The 22,887-nt window shown below is 41.3% G+C and overlaps 1 protein-coding gene across 1 annotated transcript; it reads right to left on the minus strand.

Moving 5' to 3' along the window:
* Positions 1 to 3,223: 3,223 nt before the first annotated feature.
* LOC142216749 (perforin-1-like) lies at positions 3,224 to 19,609 on the minus strand. Its single transcript, XM_075284782.1, has 5 exons — positions 19,474 to 19,609; positions 8,089 to 8,119; positions 5,039 to 5,593; positions 4,569 to 4,944; positions 3,224 to 3,966 (listed from the first exon to the last, which is right to left on the minus strand). The coding sequence occupies exons 1-5, from the start codon at positions 19,607 to 19,609 to the stop codon at positions 3,262 to 3,264; spliced, it is 1,803 nt and encodes a 600-aa protein (XP_075140883.1). The 3' UTR covers positions 3,224 to 3,261.
* Between the last annotated feature and the right edge of the window lie 3,278 nt (positions 19,610 to 22,887).

Genomic DNA, 22,887 nt, shown 5'->3' on the forward strand with positions numbered 1-22,887 from the left:
TTTGTGATTCCCTCTTTATCCTGGTTCCCCTGATTGTGGTTTATTAGTTATAGGGTTATTCCCATCTAGACAAATCACTGGCAAGGTGGGATTTACTGCTCCCCGTGACTTCCATAATGTCCGAGACTGTTGTGGCAGCCCAGCCGTTCTGCTTTATGTCCTTCTTGTAATGTATATAGGGGTCATTCCGTGTCAAGTGAACCAATGATTTTTCCCTCTATATTTTTAATTCTTTTGAGATTTTGTTATTTGGTAATAGTGTGTCAGAGAATGCAAAATGTGAAGAAAAAAAAATTCTAGAAATTTTTTTGGATTTTTAATTGATTTTCAAAGTACAGAAAAAGTGCGAATTTCTGTGTTGCCTGCCTTTACATTTCTCCTCATAACTTAGGCTAGAAAAAAGATAGAGAAACAAAATAAACGCCATTCTATTCAGAACTATACAGGCTTTCACCAAATATGTCACAAGAGTATCTTTCTTAATATTTTACCCATGTGAACGCAAATGCAAAATTTTAAAACGCATTTCCGAAAAAAACGTTTTATTTAAAAAAAATTTAAAAAAATGCACATGGGCCTGCTATGCTCCGAGCCACATCTGTACCAAAATTCAAGTTGGGATCGCGATAAGATAATATTTTAAAATATAACTATTACAGTGTCATTCTGAAAATCTTGAATTCAGATCTGTTCAGCCTGTGGTCTAAAAGTGCGGGGTCTATATGTGAGATATGTACAGAGAATGAGCCACCTCTATATGTGAGATATGTACAGAGAATGAGCCACCTCTATATGTGAGATATGTACAGAGAATGAGCCACCTCTATATGTGAGATATGTACAGAGAATGATCCACCTCACAAAATTGTAATGTTAACTAGTATCAGACTAGCAGTGTACAGGTCCTGTAATATAACACTAGAGTGGGACCATCTCTCTCAGAGGTGTGTTTCTGGTAGGACACTTATTGTAGTTCACCTCAGATAACCACAAGAAGGGAGGTTCCAATCTTCATCTTTGGTGCATGTCCCTTATTATTAAAGGTAGAGTAGAGTAATTAATACAGAAGTCATGTTGTTATGTTCTCATATTGCATTGCTCAGTATATGTTGATGCAGTCACTGATGTAAGGAATGACTGAGGACTTGCACCACCACCACCACACCAATGTCAACTCATTAGGTGTGCAACATATAATTACCAAATAATCCATGATTTTTAGATATCACTGTATTATTTTATTATGTTGATGATAAAAGGCCAGTAGTTTAAAAATGTCCTATTAATTGTTTGATTAGTTCATATTTTATAGAATGAGGATTTATCTACTGGACTATTTTTCTTAATAAATTACATGTTTAGTGATATAATAAAAAACAATTGTTACATGTAGAAATAGATGTTATGAATATTGGTTCTTGTACTCTTGTTAACATATAATTAGGATGAGACTATTTAGAAAATCGCACTTGAGGATATGAGCAGCTTTTTTCTTTCGGTTTGTTCAATGCATTCAGGTTGAAAATGCTGGACAAGTTGTGTTCTGATGATAAGATGTATTTGTTCTGGCACTTACAATATTTGTTTTTTATGTTTTTTTATTGTTGCATGTAAATGTTGAATTCAGCAAGTTGTAATTTGAAAAGAAAAAAGGAAGAAGCTCACACAAACATAAAATCAGATGATTCAAGGCTTAAAAAAAAAATGATCCCAATTTGGTCCCAAGTTGAAAACCTGTACAAATATAACCAAGAACACAAGTAACACAAATGCATTTTTTCACAATTTTAAAACATACGTTTTTTTCACAATTGCGCATCAAAATTTTGAATTTGATTTCTCCAAAACAAAATATAAAGAAACATCATCTTGTGACATATCAAATGAAAGCCGGTACCGCTCTGAGAAAAATGATGCCTCTCCCATCTATTTATCTTAATTCTAGCCCAAGATATGTTAAAAAATGTAAAGCCATACCAGGCCAAAATTCACACTTTTTCAAAACTTTAGAAGTCTATAAAAAATTAACTGATGAAGAAAAAAATTCGAAACTTTTTATTTGTAATTAACTTAAGTTGTACTTCATAAAAAATAAAAAAAATCCAAAGATGTCAGGTAAAAAAAATATTCCTATTTGGATCACTTGATATGGAATGACCCATAGATGAGAGTTACAGAAACAATGTAGGGCATCACCTTGGCTGTTGCTGGAAGCCCCGTCCTAGTGGTCTGTACTTAGAAGCAGTAATTCCTATCCAGGCAACTGTTTGTCAATATGGGAAAAATCCTTTAATATATGGGGAAAGAACTATAGTATTTCGATTACTTGTGGCGTGATTCATGTATTCTACCAGTCAACTAGGTCTGTGTTCACATCTTCACCTTTGCCAGGCTCTATTCCCCAGTTGCATGAGATGTGTCTCTGTTATTAGGAGGCTCTGGCCTACTAATAATTTTGGTGCATTTTTGTGCATCAGAATGGGAATCTACGCCAAATTTCTTGTATAGCTCATGTCAGTTTTCTGGCATGAGTTATAGTTATTATTTTGGGCCTGCCCCAGCCCACTTTGGTCTCTATCAACTTGCATAAATAAGTGTGCAAAAAAAGGAACATCTTTGGTGCAAAAAAAAATAAAATGGTCTGTGCGCCAATTATCCTTATGTACACCAGTTTTCTGGCGTAGAGCGGTTAGTAAATTCCCCACATTGTGTCCAAATAGTTAATAAAATTGATCAGAAATCCGAAAAACTAGAATTATATATTGACAATACTGTCAAACATGGAGAAAATCAATACGTCTATGTGCATGCAAAACAAGAGACAGGTTGTGAGCTTTTACTTATAGCAGACTGATTCACTTATATTAGCAAACATCAAAGCTGTTTATTATGGTTTTATAAAGCATATGTTGAAGCGCTTGTTATGGAGTAACTGGGTCATTACTGTGGCTTTATCAGCTTATCTCCCTAGTCTAATAAGCGTAGTATAATATGTGCTTAATATTATGTGGGGGCAAGTACTGTACAAAGATTGCCACGCAGGATGCTTAAAGAGGACCTTTCAGCGCCTCCATTAACTCCAGCTCATTCCATCTTTCAATTGGTGCTGCTTCACTGATTCTGGGGCAGTTTGTTTTTTTTCTCCAGCCCATGCCATTCCTGAGCAATCAATGCATGTAGGTTGGACTTCATGAACTGTGGGTTGGAATTGATGGTCTTTATCCAATCCTATCTAATATGTTACTTATAGCAAGGAGAATGTCAGTATCTTGGGGGCACTTTGACATAATCTTGGCAAAACAGCCCTTGGAGGTGATCGGCGCATCTAACATTTACAGAGTATGTAATGCTACCTCGGTCCAAGTAACAGGTCTTTAAATTGTCACCTTTGGTCAAAACTTCATCACATTTCCCCAGCAGATCATCAGGAGTTTGTTTGTCCTCATCCCAAACCTCTATTGTAAATTTTTTAGTGGCGCTGATCTCTACAACTCCCAAGTCATATATGGCATTCCATGTTGGGTTATTATCATTCTGGATTGTTGGGCTGGTTATACCAGACTTGTCAAATAGAAATCTCACATAAGCATCTGTCTCTGAAAGTAAGTCACCTCTTAGACCAGTGGCATCTTTGATGGTCACGTGAAGCTTGGCAGCTCCTTGATGTGTTGGGCAGCAGTTAGAATCTGTGTACCTAGAAGCTGGACATGAGCAGGAGCAGGCGCCGACATGGCGGTTATAGCATGGGCACTTCTGTATTAAAGCCATTTCGTTGATGTAATCACTTATGGCCAGCCTGAGATTCTCTTTCTTAGGGCCCTCAATTTTCACCAGGTTATGGATGGAATCTAAGGAATAGGAGACCAGTCCAGGGTTAGTCTTCAGGCTTTCCATCCATCTCTTAAAGATGTCAGCGGTGACTGTTTCCTTTGAGAGAAGTTCAAATGTTGCATTTCCTCCTGTCACCTGTAAGTGTAGATGTTATATATTTACATCAATGAATAATGGGGCTGATACGTGGGGTTTGGTAGAAGACATGACAAAGTTCAAAGTTCTTGTCAATCCCTGGCTACTGTAGATTTTATTTTTGGTATACAAGACGTCCTGGGATACACTAGTATTATTAATAGGATTGTACCAATTATCAAAGTTATCCACTATTGCTAGGATAAGGGATAACTTCATGATCAGTAGAGGTCCTAATCCTGGGAACCCCACTGGTCCTGAGAATGGCTGTTTGGTTCCCTGTCCTGATAAAACAGCTTGCCGATCATATGCCCTGCAACTTCATTCATTTTCTATGAATGGAGCTCTGGCATTTATCTTCTGCGCTTCCATAGAGACTGAATGGAGTGACATGGTACATGCTCGCTCTACTCTTCCATCAGGACGAGGAAACTAGATCTCCATTCACGGGATTGGTGGGGATCCCAGTGGTTCAGCTTAAATGGACGTTTGGCGATGTCGGACATAAAGGTTTATGACCTGGTGTGACCGTTCTTATATCATGTGTTTTATACCATGAATTTTGCATGCCAGAACTATGTCCATAAAACTCAACAACTCACCTCCCATTCACGCTCATTGAAAGTTTGATGAAAATCGCCGCCAAATCGAGCTTTTGTTGATTTTTCTTTGCAGTGTTCAACTTTGGGATTAATACTTCCTGAATTGTTAATTTGGGATATCCCAATCTCGGCTTCCACGGATAGACAGTCTTTCACCTCATCCATCTTTAAACCTTTCATTGTGACTTCACATGTTCTTACTGCAGTGACCTCTTGGGTTTGGCCTCCGACTTTCACGTGCGTGATATAATGCGTGCCAAATTTATCTATCAGACGTCTGTATTCAGCCTTACTTTTGTTATCATAGGAATCTGGAAGTTCTGCTAAATATTGTATAAAATGAGGTGTAAATGAGGCATTCGATCCCAGGCCGAAACTGAAAGGAACAAAAATAATGTAGGAGATGTGTTTATGTTATTCATGTAATTCATAGCTAGGAGCCCCCCACCCCACAAGGATCTGGGTAATACCTGTAAAAGGAACATTGTAACTTGTGGCTCACAAAATTGTAATTGTCAGTGGTGCTTTTGCTATCAGCGAACTTGGCCATTTTACTGTGAGAACCTCCCACAGCTACGATAGCATCCACCATAAAAGCTTTCACCTTGAGACCAACTTTCCAGTCATTTGTTACTTGAGAAGCTGCTTCATTGGCGATTGACACTTTGGACTGTGACACCGAGCTTTGTATATTTCTGGCACATGAAGACTCTGGTCTCCAGTCCACCAGTGCCTTGGGTAGTTTCTGCAGGATGTTGTTGCTGTGAGGGTTGTCACACACTGTACATCTGTCTTCAACTTCCTGTAGATCCAACAGAAAAGCTCCGGTGGTCCTCATAGTGACAATATCGAAGCCTTCTCCTAGCAAAGTATGGCCTGGAACAAATTTAGCATCCTTGCATTCTTGCAATGTGCCGGGTCTACAACCATATTTAAGAATGGGTGAGCTCATAGAAGGTCCCTGATAGTGAAGAAGGAGAAGCAAGAACAAAGGACAAAATTTGTGGCCCATTGCTGAAAATGTCCTAGAAAGAAAATGAGGCAACAGTGTTATCAAAGATATAACAAGAACATATACAAATACATAACAAAGATAATTAGAGATGAGTGAGTACTGTTCGGATCAGCCAATCCGAACAGCACGCTCCATAGAAATGAATGGATGCACCTGGTACTTCCGCTTTGACGGTGGCCAGCCGCTTAACCCCCCGCGTGCCGGCTACATCCATTAATTTCTATGCAAGCGTGCTGTTCGGATCGGCTGATCTGAACAGTACTCGCTCATCTCTAAAGATAATGTATATGAAACATTTAGGGTTTTCACATTTGATCTTAAGGTGTTTGGTCTTGGACTCTTCTCAAGGGACAGCGTTACTGAAGAGTCTATCGACAAGTTTTACAAAATGGTTGGATGTCAATTTAAGTACGAAGTATAACACAATATATAATGTAGTTAAGGTTTAGATTTGTTGAGTTGCTCCAAAGAGTTTTGTTACTTTTTTTCAGGATCAACATTAGCCTTTCTGTAATATAAATATAACATCGTAACATTGTCTCTTTCCACACAACTGGCGTCAGCGCATGGAACCCCCTAAATCTTAAACCTATCTTACCTGCTCCTGCCATTCCCCCCCCCCCCCTGTCCTCTCCAGTGCGCTATGGAATGCTTGTTTCATACACAATAAACTTGACTACATCCACAACCTCTTCATCTTTCGTGAATTTTTATCTCTCAGTATCACAGAAACATGGCTGACACCTTCAGAAATTGCCTCTCCTGCTTCCCTCTCCTATGCAGGTCTGCAATTCTCGCACACTTCCTGCCCTCAACAATAGACAAGGTGGTTGTGTACGCATACTCCTGTCTGACAATTTCTCCTTCACCCCAATCCATCTGCTACCTGCTGTCATCCTCCCCTCCTTTGAAGTGCACTCTGTTCACATCTACTCACCCTCCAAAAAGCCATCCACAACCTGTCCCCTCCATATATCTCTGTTTTAATACCCCGCTACCTGCCCACACGTAATCTCAGATCCTCCAAAGACCATCTACTCCGCTTTGCTCTTATCCACTTTTCACACAACCGTCTCCAAGATTTCTCCCGTGCATCCCCCATACGCTGGAACTCCTTACCAAGACACATAAGACTGATCCCCACAATCACAGGATTCAAGAAGGCTCTGAAGACTCACCTATTCAGGAAGGCCTCCAACCCCCAATAACACTACTGTCACCACATCACCATCCGAACAGTCTCTCCCCTCACCTTCTGTCTCTACCCCCTTCCCTCATAGATTGTAAACCCTTGCAGCTCTATCCCATTGTGCCAGTTGGTTAGTATTATATCTACCTGTGTATTTAGTGTGCAGTATGTAAACCCTCAAATGTAAAGCACCATGGAATTATTATAATGTACAGTACCATGGCATTAATATAATAATGTGCAGAACCATGGAATTAATATAATAATGTACAGCACCATGGAATTAATATAATAATGTACAGCACCATGGAATTAATATAATAATGTACAGCACCATGGAATTAATATAGTAATGTACAGCACCATGGAATTAATATAGTAATGTACAGCACCATGGAATTAATATAATAATGTACAGCACCATGGAATTAATATAATGTACAGTACCATGGCAGTAATATAATAATGTACAGAACCATGGAATTAATATAATAATGTACAGCACCATGGAATTAATATAATGTACAGTACCATGGAATTAATATAATGTACAGTACCATGGCAGTAATATAATAATGTACAGAACCATGGAATTAATATAATAATGTACAGCACCATGGAAATAATATAATGTACAGTACCATGGCATTAATATAATAATGTACAGCACCATGGAATTAATATAATAATGTACAGTACTATGGAATTAATTTAATAACATACAGCTCCATGGCATTAATATAATAATGTACAGACCATGGAATTAATATAATAATGTCCAGCACCATGGAATTAATATAATGTACAGTACCATGGCATTAATATAATAATGTACAGACCATGGAATTAATGGTGCTATATAAATAAACAATAATAATAAATGATCTGTAGAAGAAAGAATAGAATCTATAAGAAGTATCACTCCCCAAGAGGGTTAGTAATGGAAACAGTTCCTGGTCTGAACGTACAAGGTTGTTGGAAGCATATCTTGTGCTACAATATTGAAGTATTGTCACCTAATAATAGTGCCAAAGACACCATATAGTGGCATATGGACTGACTAACTATGAATACTCTGTGTGCAGCTGTAGGGACTTTGTGCCCTTGTGTGTACAAAGCCTTGATTTCCAGAAATGAGTCGCTGTAGAATACATGACAAACAGGACTGAATATAAGAGATGAGATGTCACCAGTAGACAGTATTTGTATTATAACCCACTAGACAAGATAGAACATTACAAGGCTTTCCTATAGGTTACCAACAAAGAGGTCAATAATTCACAACGAGAAGTTCAGGAGAATTGGGGTCAACTTACCGTGATGGTTCTGATCTAAAGCTGACTTCTACTAAGTAGACACAATGATAGCTGAGATTAATTCCCCCTCTTTCTATATAAATAGGGGGACCATGAATAAAATTCTTTCCATAAATGGTCTTTTTTAAATTCTTAACACCCTTAATTTTTAACACCCTTTATTGTGGTCAGGAAGTTTACATTTACTGAAAACAACACCATTTAACCATTCCTTAGTCATCTCCTCCCTAGTTCTGCGTGACTTAAGTTTTTGATGTTCTTGGTTTAAGTGTTAAGATTCTGATGAATTGTCAGATATTCACTATTTTAGGTGAAACAAGTAACATATAAAGGATTTCACTGAAATGGTTATAGTGTAAAAACCAAGCTTAGATCAAGGTAGCCTTCACAACCATGGCATTGATAACTTGTCAATATATCAACTAATAAACTCACTATGGGTCGATCCGAGTCCTAACCAAGTGCCTGTATGCTATAATGAAGCTGGAACTGAAATACCATCCAGAGAGTGAGGGGTCGAATCAGTGGGGAAAATAAACAGTTAAAACTGTGGGAATGTAGGGTAAGAAAAAGGAAGGAGATAAAAAGCAAAAAATAAATTGTTTTCTGTATGAGAAATCAAAGAGAAAATCGGTACTTTTTGTGCTACGTAATTGTATGCAAAATGCTCCTTATGTGTCTTTTCCGTACCATAACACAATAAATTGGTAGGTACAAATGTCGTGCCCATAGCGGTTCCCTAATTTTCATCTGCTTTAAAAAAATATACCGTATATACTCGAGTATAAGCCGAATTTTTCAGCACAGTTTTGTTGCTGAAAAAGCCCCCCTCGGCTTATACTCGAGTAAAGCAAAAAAAAAAAAATTTTTTTTCTTTTTTGGGAGGGGGTGTCTATGACCACCCGCAATAGTAATGTATAGAATCTCCCATAAAATAGTGAAAAAAAAGAAGCTTTAAAAATATATATATAATAAAAAATAAAGTAAATAAAAGTTCTGAAACACTCAATCCTAAATATCCTATATTCAGCCAGGCTGAATTCCAAGTGGGGAAAAAAAAACCCAGTCCTCAAGCTCAGGGAAGGGGCAGACAGACAACCAAAACACCCCTTACCCTTTCCCAGCACCCAGCATCTACTGCACCCAAAAACTCTGACCATTTTAATTTTTTAAAATTTTCCAGTAGCATTTCCCCCCCTCGGATTATACTCAAGTCAATAAGTTTTCCTAGTTTTTTTGTGGTAAAATTAGGGGCCTCGGCTTATATTCGGGTCGGCTTATACTCGAGTATATATGGGTAATTCTGCAAATACAATAACATATTTTATCTTTCTTTGCCCTACTTGAATGAAATATCACTAGTTCTGAATTTTCACAGATTTGCTGATTTGTGAAATTTAGGAACGATACATATATATATATATATATATATATATATATATATATATTCTACTTACAAAGCTTTGTCTCACTTTCAAGGGTGTTTTCTTTTAGCCCTTGCTGAACCAGGAAATGAACCAGGGAGTGTTAGGCATTGCTAATGGGTCGATGTACTTGGACATTTTCGGTGGTAAGTTTTTATTTTGTGGTTTCCTTTATTCTAGATTAGAAAATTTTAATTTAGAGATTTAAAATAAAAAAAAAATGTTCTAAAAAAAAGCTGAGCAGGTTTTTGTTTGCAATGTGTATAAATTACACATTGACTAGTGTCTATATTCCGTGCGTATGCCTCGCTCTATAGTAGAGTAACTGGAGATAACCCAAGATATTTACTTCTTTTTGCTTTGGATTTTTTTAAAAATTTATCTCAGATTACTTTAAGAAACAATCCCACATCATTGGAAACCTGAACAATATTCTCAGTATTTTGGAAAGAAATGTGTTATATGTCATTTTATGTGATTACCTAAAATTTTTGGAAATCTGGCAAAAAACTGTTTGTACATCTGAACAGTATCTTTAAATCAAAGCTAACTGAATTTTTCCATAAATTGAAGCAATGGCATCTTCTATCAGTTTGCATATTTTTGAAGCTTTTTTTAATGCTTTTACAATATACTTTGAAATTTAGTTTTTTGAGGTTTTGATGTCCGTTAATGGAAATCATATATTTGTGAAAGTCAATAATTACAAGCAGCTCTCTACAACCCCAGCACCCAGAGGCAGCAGGATAAGCTGATCAGTGTGGGGTTCAGGTGTCAGACCCTACTGATCAGATACTGGTGGTCTATGCTGTGGACAGGTCAGTGGTATGGAATACACTTGACAACAGAAAACCCTTGTAATGTTGATGGCGGATTTGTTTATATGTCATGTGACTGTGCAAAACCCAATGTGTATAGCCAGCGTTAGGGCCATTTGACACTGACTGTATACGGCTCAAGTGACATCAATGGATTTCAGGTGAGCGATCTGTGTTCAGATCAAGTAACCTAGTTGATGGAGCTTTTTCCCAGCCCAACTTTAGCTGTGTAAAAAGGCCCTAGATCAATGGCAGCAATGGAGATAGCTTCCCCTAAAATGAATGAAGCGATGCATGTGCTGCACGACTACCGCTCCATTTTTAACGGGGGCCACACTATGGTTAAGGGATAACTTGTTTGGTGAGAAAATCCCCTTAAAGTTGAATGTTTTTGTCCTCCTGTCTAAGACTTTTGTGTTATGGTTTCGGTGGAAAGTAACTAAATTGTGATCGTTGTTACCAAGGCTTTCCTGAACAGAGACTTTTCCGACAAGTTCTGCTTCCAGTAGGATCTTTCACAACAAGGTCTATAACATTTTCTCCACTTATTAGCAGAATCGTGACCCATTAGCTGTCCCCGTACCCGCCCCCATATTTATATCATTGACCTTCTTTCTCCACAGTGATGTTGGAGGTTTTCACATTCACACTTGGTTTTGGGTCACTTCTTGCCTACAGAAACACCTCGCCTTCTTCCGTCTTCACCTATATGTGGTGTGCTCTGCTGATGCAGGAGATATCTTACTGATATGTTTTACCTCCATGTCTTGTGAATATCATAAAGTAACTTGCTCTTAAAGTACAATGCTTCACTATTGAGGTTTTCTCACATGTGGCTGCATCGGGTCCAGAGCTCCTGTTGGAGCAATCTGCCAGGAACTCAGCACAGTAAGGGTTACTGCCATGCAAAACATTAGTGAGTGAATGGGGTGTCACTACAGATAGACCCCCATCTGCTGACCCATATAGGTGTCATACAGTCAGCTCAGAGATCACTGGATATATTTGTATTCCATGAGCGTCCCCTTGTGGTCATTATTCATTATATTATTTAAAGGGGTTTTCCATAAAAGTAAGTTATCCCCTATCCATAGCGGTCACTCAGACTCCACTGATCATGAGAAGGGAGATTTTTTTCCCCTATTCTGAATGGCGCAGTTGTGAGGTAGGGGGCATACCACTCCATTCGTTTCAAAGGGAGTGCCAGACATAACCAAATGTTTAAACGGGTTTTCTCGGATTTATATATTGATGATTTATCCTTAGGTATGTAATCATGGTTTATACAGAAGGTAGAAAGTACACTCCTCTATAGTAACGGTGAGTACAATTTGCAAAGGGGACTGGCCAGGCTGTCCATAAACGCAATATCACATAGGAAGGAACAGGGCAGACCTCCAAAACTTCTTTTATGAGCTAGCTTGTTATTTTATTAATGTGCAGTAATACTGAGATCCATATAAAATAATCAGCCCAAAAATAGTTTACATCTAGTTTGTATGTCAGGCACTGTAAAGACAAGTATTTCACAGACTGATGGGAAATAACTAAGAATGTACTAAAAGCCGACCAAGAGGTGACAACTCAGACTGATAAACCCAAGTCCTAAATAGTGAGAAATGAGCACACATGTGAGGCCACTAAGCCGGCGGGTTAGATGAACAAGAGCAAAAAAATTACATGTGTGCATATGTAAGTGTATGTGTGTACAGGGCCGGCTCCAGGTTTTTATGGGCCCTTGGGCGACAGAGCCTCAGTGGGCCCCCTTGTAAAGGAGGTGGGGGAATCGAGACACTGTGTGTTGCAGATGAAGCGAGTGACGTCACACAGGAGTGTGGCATCACCAACGCCATACCTCCCAATTTTTAAAGAATAGAAAGAGGGGCAAAATGTGCGGCGCTCTCTGCGTGCCGCGGCAAATTTGGCTCCACCCACTTATGTTGACTCTGCCCATTCTCATTAATTTATCATGTGCTCCCACACAGTATAATCCTCCTACATTATGCTGCTAAATTATATGCCCCCCTCCATCTATCCCCCAGTTTCATATAACTCCTTCATCTGCCCCCAGTTTCATGTCCCCCCCTCCATCTCTGTCCCCAGTTTCATCACGTTCTCCCCCTTCATCTGCCCACAGTTTCATGTCCCCCGTCTCTGCCCCAGTGTCATGCTGTTCCACCCCCCCATCTGCCCCAGTGTCATGCCGTTCCCCCCCCCTCCATCTCTGTCCCCAGTTTCATGCCATTCTCTCCCCACCCCCTTCATCTTCCCCAGTGTCATGCCGTTCCCCCCTCCCCTTCATTTGCCCCCCAGTTTCATTGGGCACCCTCCATCTCTGTCCCCAGTTTCATGCTGTTCTCTCCCCACCCCCTTCATCTTCCCCAGTGTCATGCCATTCCCCCCTCCCCTTCATTTGCCCCCCCAGTTTCATTGGGCCCCCTCCATCTCTGTCCCCAGTTTCATGCCGTTCTCTCCCCACCCCCTTCATCTTCCCCAGTGTCATGCCATTCCCCCCCTCCCCCAGTTTCATGAGCCCCCTTCATTATGTTCCACCTCAATAATTAATACAAAAAAACCACACTCACACTTACACTCACCTTCCATCGCTCCCCCGACGCTCCTCTCTCCGCTCTCACTCCATTCACATAGGCGATTAAAGCAGGAGCTGTGTGTGAGCTCAGCTCCTGCTTTAAAGCTGCGGCCCTACTTGCGTCTGTAGGCGCGATGTGATGACGTCATCGCGCCTACACACGCACGCCGGGCCACAGCTTTAAAGTAGGAGCTGATCTCACACACAGCTACTGCTTTAATCGCTTATGTATTTAATTCAGCTCATCAGCGTCCGTCGGACGCCGATGAGCTGATATCGGGACAAGCAAGTGCTGGGGCGGGCAAGTGCCGGGGGGCCCCCAGAGGCTCTGTGGGCCCCGGCACTTGCCCGACTATGCCGTGCACTGACGCCGGCCCTGTGTGTGTATGTAAGTGAATATGTATATGTAAGTGTATGTGTGCATGTAAGTGAATATGTATATGTAAGTGTATGCGTGTATGTAAGTGTATGTGTGCATGTAAGTGTACTGTATGTATGCATATTGTGAGATGGTAACAGGCAGAGTGCTGGAGTCCAGATATATCAGCCCCAGGTTTCAGACATATGTGTGGTCCAGGGCAGATCTGGAGTAGACCTCAGCCCAGGTTTAGATCCTTAGCACAATACTGGGCCAGAAAAGGCTGCAGCTCCTGCATTCCAGTGCAGTTCCATGACGTGAAAGGAGGTGTGTGGTTCTGTCCTGTAACCCTGAATCTGGTGACACAATATTGCTCCTGTTTTGTTTGTGTGGCTGCTAGTAAGCCACACGTATAGTTAGGTTATTGGTTCTGTTTAGCTAGTGGCTCAGACGAGCAGGTTTTTATTTTGCTTTTGCCTGAAGTTAAGGCTGCATTTTGCTTTGTTTATTTTGTGTCTGAAGTCAAGGTTTATTTATTTATCTGGGTTTTTTTTCTAAATAAACCAGTTTGCTGCACAGTCCCTGTCTTGACTGTTAATGTCCGCACCGCTGCTTCTACTGAGCTAACTTCCGCATAGTATGTAAGTGTATGTGTGTAAATGTGTATACGTTTATGTCAGTGTATGTAAATGTAAGTGTATGTAAAGTATAGGTAAGTGTACTTGTGTATGTAATCTATCCACGTGTATGAAAGTGAATATGTATTTGCATTCATGTGTGTGTGTATCTATGTGCATATATGCATCTGTGTATACAATTTATATTTGTGTATCAGTATTTGTAGCTCAGTATATGTGCATGTATAATATCTGTATATGTTTATTTCCTCATGATAAAAGTTGTGAAAACAAGAGAGTGGTCAAATATCCTACAGATCATCTGTAAGGAGTTGGCATTGGGCAAGATTCAGCCACCAAACTCCATGCCTGATCCTATAGTTTGTTCCTGCGAGGGCTGTTTCTGGCTTTTTCTGTATTTAGAGGCAGCAGCAGGAAGGCAGAATACCCTGTTTCCCCAAAAATAAGACAGTGTCTTATATTAAATTCTCTTCCAAAATATATGACCTGTCTTATTTTCGGGGGATGTCTTATGGAGCGGCTGGAGCGGGGGACAATCGGCAGTCATGCCGGCGCTTCCTTAACAGAGTGCCGGCATGACTGCCGGTTGTAGGTAGTGCAAGAGGTGGTGGTGGGGGGGAGGTATGCTAGTTACCTTCCCCATCTTCATAGCAGCGCTGGTGCTGCTGTTGGTCACGGTGGTGGAAGTGGTTGGCAGGGCTTAGCAGAGATTAGTGAGGCTTCCGGCGGTTGTGCCGGAGAGCCTCACTTAGTGGGCATTGCAGCTGGCTGAACGCTGTGCTCCGTGTGCACAGGAAAGCTGCCTGCCTGTTCTGCTGTGATACTACTGTTCCGGCTGCTGTGGAATGAGCTGGGAGAGTGGACTCCCCGCAGCATACGATGCTTTCCCAGCTCATCTTACAGCAGCAGGAACAGTGGTATCACAGCAGAGGTAGCAGCCGGCATACCTGTGCACACGGAACATCGTGCACAGTGTTCTGCCGGCTGCAGTGTTTTTGGGGATGTCTTATTTTCGGGGGGTGCCTTATATTAGGCAATTTAACAAAACCTCCCCCCATGCCTTACTTTTGGGGGATGTCTTATTTTCGGGGAAACAGGGTATTAGTGTGACCAGCAGTGAGACCTGAATACAGAAAGTGTCCATCCTGCTGGTCACTTAAACCAGCACCAAATCTCCATGAGTGACGCCTGTACACAGTGGCTAGGAATGGCAGGGCCCTGAGGTGAACTTTTGACATGCCCCAACCCCCCGACCGACACCGAAGACCTCGACCGACCATCCCCCCTTCTGCCACATTCCTACATGCCCTATTATGCCCCATAGTGACCCCTGCATATATTATTATGCCACATAGTGGCCCCTTCATATAGTATTATGTCCCATAATGTCCATCTTCACACAGTATTATGCTCCTTAGTGGCCCCTGCACACAGTATTATGCCCCATAGTGGCCCCTGCACACAGTATTATGCCCCATAGTGGGCCCTGCACACAGTATTATGCCCCATAGTGGGCCCTGCACACAGTATTATGCCCCATAGTGGGCCCTGCACACAGTATTATCCCCCATAGTGGCCCCTGCACACAGTATTATGCCCCATAGTGGGCCCTGCACACAGTATTATGCCCCATAGTGGGCCCTGCACACAGTATTATCCCCCATAGTGGCCCCTGCACACAGTACTATGCCCCATAGTGGCCCCTGCACACAGTACTATGCCCCATAGTGGCCCCTGCACACAGTATTATGCCCCATAGTGGCCCCTGCACACAGTATTATGCCCCATAGTGGCCCCTGCAGACAGTATTATGCCCCATAGTGGGCCCTGCACACAGTATTATCCCCCATAGTGGCCCCTGCACACAGTATTATGCCCCATTGTGGACACCCATGAACAATTATTATACTCTGGAGTCTTAGCAGACCCTAGAGTACAATAATCGGAGACCATACATACAAACACTTGCCTATCCCTGGCTCTGCTGCAATCCTCGGTGGTGTCGGTCATCTTTAGTGACATCTGCAACGTCACATGACCGGGACGCAGGCCCGAGTCATGTGATGTCAGGGACATCACACAAGTAGGCCTGAAGCCTGGTGAGGTAAGTAAAAGTGTTTTTTTTATGTTCCCTTACCTCTCCTGGCCCTTCGATCATTATACTCGGGGGTCTGAAAAGACCCCTGAGTATAATAATAGTATTTGTGGGGGCCCGTGGCATCGCTTACCTGGCCCCTGCCAGGATTGGTAAGTAAATAGGGCCTGTTACCATCTGGAGTAACTCCAGCCGGTAACGGCCTATTAAAAAACAAACAAAAAAAATAACGCATTGGTAGCGGCTGTCACCGGGCTCCCAATGTCCTGGGCTCTGTGGCAGCTACTACCGCTACTACCCCGGTAGTTATGCCCCTGCCTGTATGCATCTACAGTCATTCCTGTCACACACTGAGGAACATCTCAGGACATCGCTGCAGAATATGCTGGTGCTATATAAATAAGTTATAAATAAATAACTGTTCTCCAACACCTAGTCATACACAGAGTAATGGTGTCAAAGATGTGACATGAAACGCTGACATGAAATTCACAGGGTGCAGGGAAATGACTAAAACACTGACCGAGAGGTGACAAACACCAGGACCCAAAATAGCGAGAAGTGACACCAACGTACTGATGTGTAATGTCACATATATATGTGTATTATATATGTGTATGTATACAGTATCTGAGTATATTTATGTATCTGTATGTGTATCTGTATATACTTGTGTGTATTTCAGTATGTATGTATATGTGTAATTGTATATATTTGTGTGTATTTATGTATCCATAGGTATATGTATACCTGTGTATCTGTATGTGTATAATTGTATATACAGTATTTTTATGTATCTAGGTATTTGGGTAGATATATGTACAGTATGTGTGTATATGTATCTGTGGGTAAATGTGTATTTGCATATATTTGTCTATTAATATATTTGAGTATATATGTGCAAATAGTACAAGTGAATATAAGAAACTGTATACTATATCTTATTAAATAAATATTTTTTGTTCTCTGCTTCTGAGTTACTTTTTACATAGAAGCCTATGGAGGGGATGAGAAGAAGAATACTGAAAAGACACAAATAACTGCATTTGATACACCCTGCTACACTGTGAGTGATAGAGAGCTCTTCTGACACCGCTATATCTTCACGATACGAGACTACCACTGCACAGAATGAGGCAATACATCAATTAGCAGCCTCCCCCCTCTCCATAGACTTCTGTGAGCTGAGTACAGAGACAGATTCTATACAGTACAGTGCAACTTAACAAGTGGAGAAGGAAACAGATTTCTTTAATACGATATATTACAAAGTTTCTTATATTCAGCTGGACTATTCATGTATGCAAAGGGATTTTATAATTGGCGGTATAATGTAAAGACTTATTCACACATCAGTGTTTTGTGTCAGTATTTGTACAACGAAACCAGGAGGATTTGAGATATAATAGAAACCTGTTTTCAACCTGCTCCTGGTTGGGATTTAAAATTTGTGATGCAAAACACTGAGGTGTGAATAAGGCCTAAGCCTGTCCTTTGCTGACAACCCTGACATGGTGACCTATTGCAATATATTCAGACAGTCAGATTAGTTGTGGTGAAAACCACATCAGAAAAAAAGTCTGCAGGTTTGATGTGGTTTTTGAGTTTACAGGTAAAGCATGGTAAAAAATGTTTAGCCTATAAAAATACACAAATGCATCAAAATCCACATAGAGGTCACTCAGAATAGACATACGTGGTATTGATTATTGTTTTTGATGGTCTAAACTTCACTGAACCTGATTGTCTGAATACTGTCTCCAAGAAGGGCAAGTTTCCAGAAGCATAACTTGAGGGGGTGCAGAGGGTGCAGTGACATCGGGCCCATGAGCCTTAGGGGGGCCATAAGCACTGGCATCAGTATTGATGTTCCAGCTTCCATCTGTCCTATAAGCCAAGAAGACCCACAGATTACCCTAACCAAACTAAGGTGGATTAAACTCCTTAGCACCAGACAAAAGAGTGCATCGGGGGCCCACAAAACTTTAGTTACGCCTCTGCAAGTTTTCTATCTATAAGCTGTGAGCCTGTGGTTTGCTGCCATCCTGTTCCTCGTATCCATTTCTGTCATGTGTCAGGTTCAGCCTTGAGCCTGTGGTTTGCTGCCTGCTACCATCTTGTTCCTTGTCTATGGAATTCAGCAATGAGGGATCTGTGGTTTGCTGCAATCTGTTTCTTGTGTCCACCACTAGTATGTGTGAGATTCAGCCATGAGCCTGTGTCTTGCTACCATCCTGTTCCTGGTGTCCACCACTGGTATGTGTAGGCAGGGTCCGCACCAGGTTTGTATGGGCCTTTGGGCAACAGAGCCTAAACTTTGGAGAAACTCATGCACATTGCAGCAAAAAACACCTGGAATGGACTGTAATACAGTCCATTGTATACAAGTAGATAGAACCTGTTCAAATATTGGAAAGTAAACAGGAATTTGGGGTGAAAATCTGCCCCGGATTCTTCTTTATTTGCTGCCCCCCTCCTCCTGGCTCACAGGGAAGAGGGGGGAGAGGTAAATAACATTGTTTTTTATGTTTGTCACCTTTCATGGGCCTCCGATCATTTTACAACCCTGTTCAGTGTCAGCAACGTGATATGAAATGCATGGAGCCCTGGAGGGCTGAAGAAGCAGTGAAAGTGGCCATGGACAGGAGTGGGAATCGGTCAATAAATAGGGCCCGTTACCTACCGGGGTTAAATATTAGAATAATAATAACAAATTAATGTATAATATAAAGCAGAGCCGATGTCTTGTACTCAGGAAGGGCTTAGTCGTGACTCGAGAACTGTTTTTTGCAGTGTAACCACTAAAGTATGTGTGAAGTAGTGATGTTTCCTGGACTCTGCAAGTATACATCACATTATAGCCTGCGAGATACAGAGATGTAGCAAAATGTAACATGTCACTGATAATACGCTGCCGTGCGTTACTGTATCACATAATACAACCAAAGGCAATAAAAAGCCATTAAAGTTTGGAGCCACTGGGTATTTAATGTGTTAGGAGTCAATTTAAACTTTGATTTATCCGCCCATGACACCAGGGTTTTGGGAATTTTTTAATGATAAACATTTTCTGGCAGAACATTTGTTATACGGATACATTAGGCTGGGTTCACACTAATGCTGAGCCCCTCTGCTAAAACAATAGTTACAGACTATATTGGGATCACCAGGTGTCTATCGTTTTTTTTACTGAAACCGACGGATAGAAAAGTCCTCCATGCAGGTGGCTGCTGCTCTGTACCCATTACACTGACCTTCATGTAGCTCACCAAGTTTGGAACATGCTGAGATCTGCTATGGTGCCTACACCTAACTTCTGATCTGCTCGCCACATGCGTAATATGTCCGGCTAACATCTCAGCTATCGGCCACAGCTCTCCCATCAGCACCAATGACTTAACTCTGCTTTCTACACAACCCTATCACCTGCTTGTGGTCCAAGATGACTACACAGTCTCTAACCTCTAGCGAGCATGGGCCCCTCCATCCAACTATTTGTAGATTTGGCTCCAGCCTGGTTTGGTGTAAAACCATGCTCCCAGTCACCCTTGCCTTGCAGAAGGCCCAAGTTCGATACCGCTGCGGTTTCCCCTTCCATATCGCCGCTCTATCAAGAACAAGGACTACATCATTTGTACTATGAAAGAAGGTTTCCTCATCCTACGACGAGAAGAACTTCAGGCAGACGACTTAGATCCGGTTGACCCTTTCCCCCAGAGACCTTTGCATGCCTGGCATCCGAAAAGCAAGCAGCCGTCGGACCCTCCTCAACCTTCACGTCCTATCAAGTCCCCAGGGCGCTTTGATAAGTATATAAACAAATGCCTTGTTCTGTTTACAGATTTCTCAATATAGATATTACACATTGCTTATACTATTGTTTCTGTAGTCCCATGTTTTATATTCACAGATTTCTCAGCATGGACATGGCCAACTATTTACACTATTGTTTCTGTGGTCTCAGGTTTTAGGCCTTGGTCTCTTAACATTGTGTTAATGCCTTTTTTGGACTTAGTTCCCCTTTTTATCTTTTCTATAGTTACTTTTCTATATTACTGTTCTTATTTTTGTGTTATTTATCTGGGGTGGTCCCTATATTTATTAGACATATCCCCTAGAAGTCTATGGTTCTTAGCATTTTCCCTAGCACTTTACCCCACGCCCGATGCGTTATACCCATCTATTAATTGGGCTGCCCATAAGGCCATGAGTAGGGGTACTCTCAGAGCAGAGGCTACTGGCTTGAAAAAGGAACGGTCTAAAGTGTCACACCCTGGTAACCTCTTCCGTTTTAACTAGTTTCAGAGGGAAATCTTTAACTTTATATGGATCTATAAGTGTCTGTGGATTTGGAAATGGACTGTGTGCTACCATAAGAGACTGGGAGGCCTATCGGTGCCCAATCTTCATAAATACTTCATTGTTACCAAGCTCTCATAACACTGTGCCATCTATAAGGAGAGTCAGAGTGGACATTCAGCTTTAGCTTCTGGGTACAAAGCCCCATATCGCCATTGCATCCTCTATTTCATAACCCCCTATTCCCTCCTGGCCTATTCCCTGAAGTGTTCATTTGGGGGAGACACACTAAGTTCAAGTGTCTCAATGACTTCCTCTGTGATAGCCAGGTCTCTACCAAAGACTACTTCATTTGCGCACATTGCCTGCCACCCTCGGAAATCTTCAGGACTATTCAGGTCTTTCACTTTTTTACAGTCACTAGCCCCATTCAACACAGAGATTACCCCACTAGATTTAAGAGGTTGTGTTTATTTAGGGTGGCTGATAGGAGCTCCCTTTCTTTTATGTATGGTGTACTGAATGCCCCCCTCTCTGATCTTAAATTGAACTTTATGAACAGCGAACAGATCTCTAGGTCCTGGGAATAGGGCCTAGAGACCTCCTTAACTCCAACTTAATGGACTGATTGTTGCACATTCATCAACAAGGGCAGTTAGCTGAACACCTTTATGGAGTCATCCTTAAAAATATTACATAGAATATATCTGGTTCTCTCCAGACTGCATGGCTTGTGCCCTGCGATCTCACCTCTTTGTTTTTGGGGCTGTAATGTCCTGGGTGATATAATTCATATTTGGTGGACCTGCCCTCTGGCCCGTCGCTCCTGGACGTCCATCCATAGGTTGGTGCAAAGACTCTCGTGAAAAACAATCCCAATGACTGTACCAGCATTCCTGCTCAGCCTTAAACCTACTATCCTTCGGCATGCACAATGTAAATTGCTTCAGTATATATGGCGGACAGAATCCATGTGGCTTCCAACGGAGGTGAGTGAACGTGTTTCCCTTTCCCCTCGTGCATGGCCAATTCACTTTAGTGCAGATAATCCCTTCCCTTTCTCCTCTCTGTTTGTTGATGGTCCTGTACCTTTTTGCCCCTTTTATATTATGGCAGTTAATATTTTGTATTGTATTATATTCTCCTTGTATTATACCATGTACATTTTGCTTTATGGAATGTTTTTGCCTCTTTTCTGACTGTAAATTGTTCTTTTTTGTGCCATTATTCAATAAATACCGTACTTACATAATCCATTGCTGTCATGGTTTGTGGTTTATGATTTTCATGAAGGGTCGACATCTTTACAATTACTGCGTTGCATACTAAGGGATTTTTTCCATCAGTAGACCATACAAAAACCCCTCTACTTGGAGATAGTGGTCTGTCCTTTGCTAGGTTCTCATATGATATTACATTCTACAGCACTGGATACACTAAATAAATAGCTGGTATCAATACTTGGGATAATAGTTGGGGATACCGCCTCTGCCCACGCCAGAAGAATATGAGAAATACTTGAGTGATACACTGTAATGATAACTATGATGCTCTTTTACATGGAATCCGCATATTCCATTGGGAGTCTTATGCTAGGTCTTACGCTAGGTTCCCACTTGAGGACCCAAAAAATGGAAACGAGCTTAAAAAGAGGTTACTGTGGAAAACCGCGGATCCCATAGATTACAATGGGGTCAACTGGGTTTCTGCCTAAAAAAATTATTCAAACAAAATGGGGGACGGAATCCCCAAACCGAAACCGAGTGCTGGTGTGAACCCAGCCTTACCCAATTCCTATTTACAAAACATATATATATATATATATATATATACTGTATATATACGGCAGTGATGACATTATCTACTTTGATAACAGGTCACGGTGCTCAACATTCTGCCATTAAAGAGTATGGGCTGAGATTGTACCGGTCCCATCCCCTGAAGTGACAGTGAGCTGAAATAATTGTACCCTACCACGAAAGAAGGCTGAAAACAATGGAGACCACCATATTGGGCAGAATCTACAAACATGACACGAGTGATGATGAAATATTCTTTATTGGGTTAATATCGAGAAAGCAGAATAAGCCAAAAATATGAAGAGAATATCAACTAAAAAGCAAAAACACCCCAGACACAAGGGAGGAAGATCAGAAATTATAACCATAGTTCTAGATATTTAACATTACGGTATTTCGATGAAGACTCCAGATGGTGAAGCAAAGACATAATTGTGATCCCTTCTTTATCTTGGCCCTGGTCTCGATTTACTAGTGGGAAAGGACCAGCAGGATATAGACTATTGCGGTCTGGATTCCCATATTCCGCACAGTCAGTCCTTGGTTCCATATAACGCTTAGAGTCATGAATATGACCAGTGTTGGACTGGGAACCTTGGCCGAGAAGAGGTAATAATTCTGAGGGAACCGGTCAGCAAGATCTACGGGACAATTACTTTATTTAGGAACCACCAAAGGTGACCCCGTTCCTGTGATCTGCTCCATGGTTTGCTTACGAAGGTATAGATTTCTGTTATCCTTCCAAGTAGAAAAAGTGGTTGCAACTGTTAGAAAAACT

Source organism: Leptodactylus fuscus, chromosome 8, assembly GCF_031893055.1.
Source record: "Leptodactylus fuscus isolate aLepFus1 chromosome 8, aLepFus1.hap2, whole genome shotgun sequence".
In the NCBI taxonomy this organism is placed as follows: Eukaryota; Metazoa; Chordata; class Amphibia; order Anura; family Leptodactylidae; genus Leptodactylus; species Leptodactylus fuscus.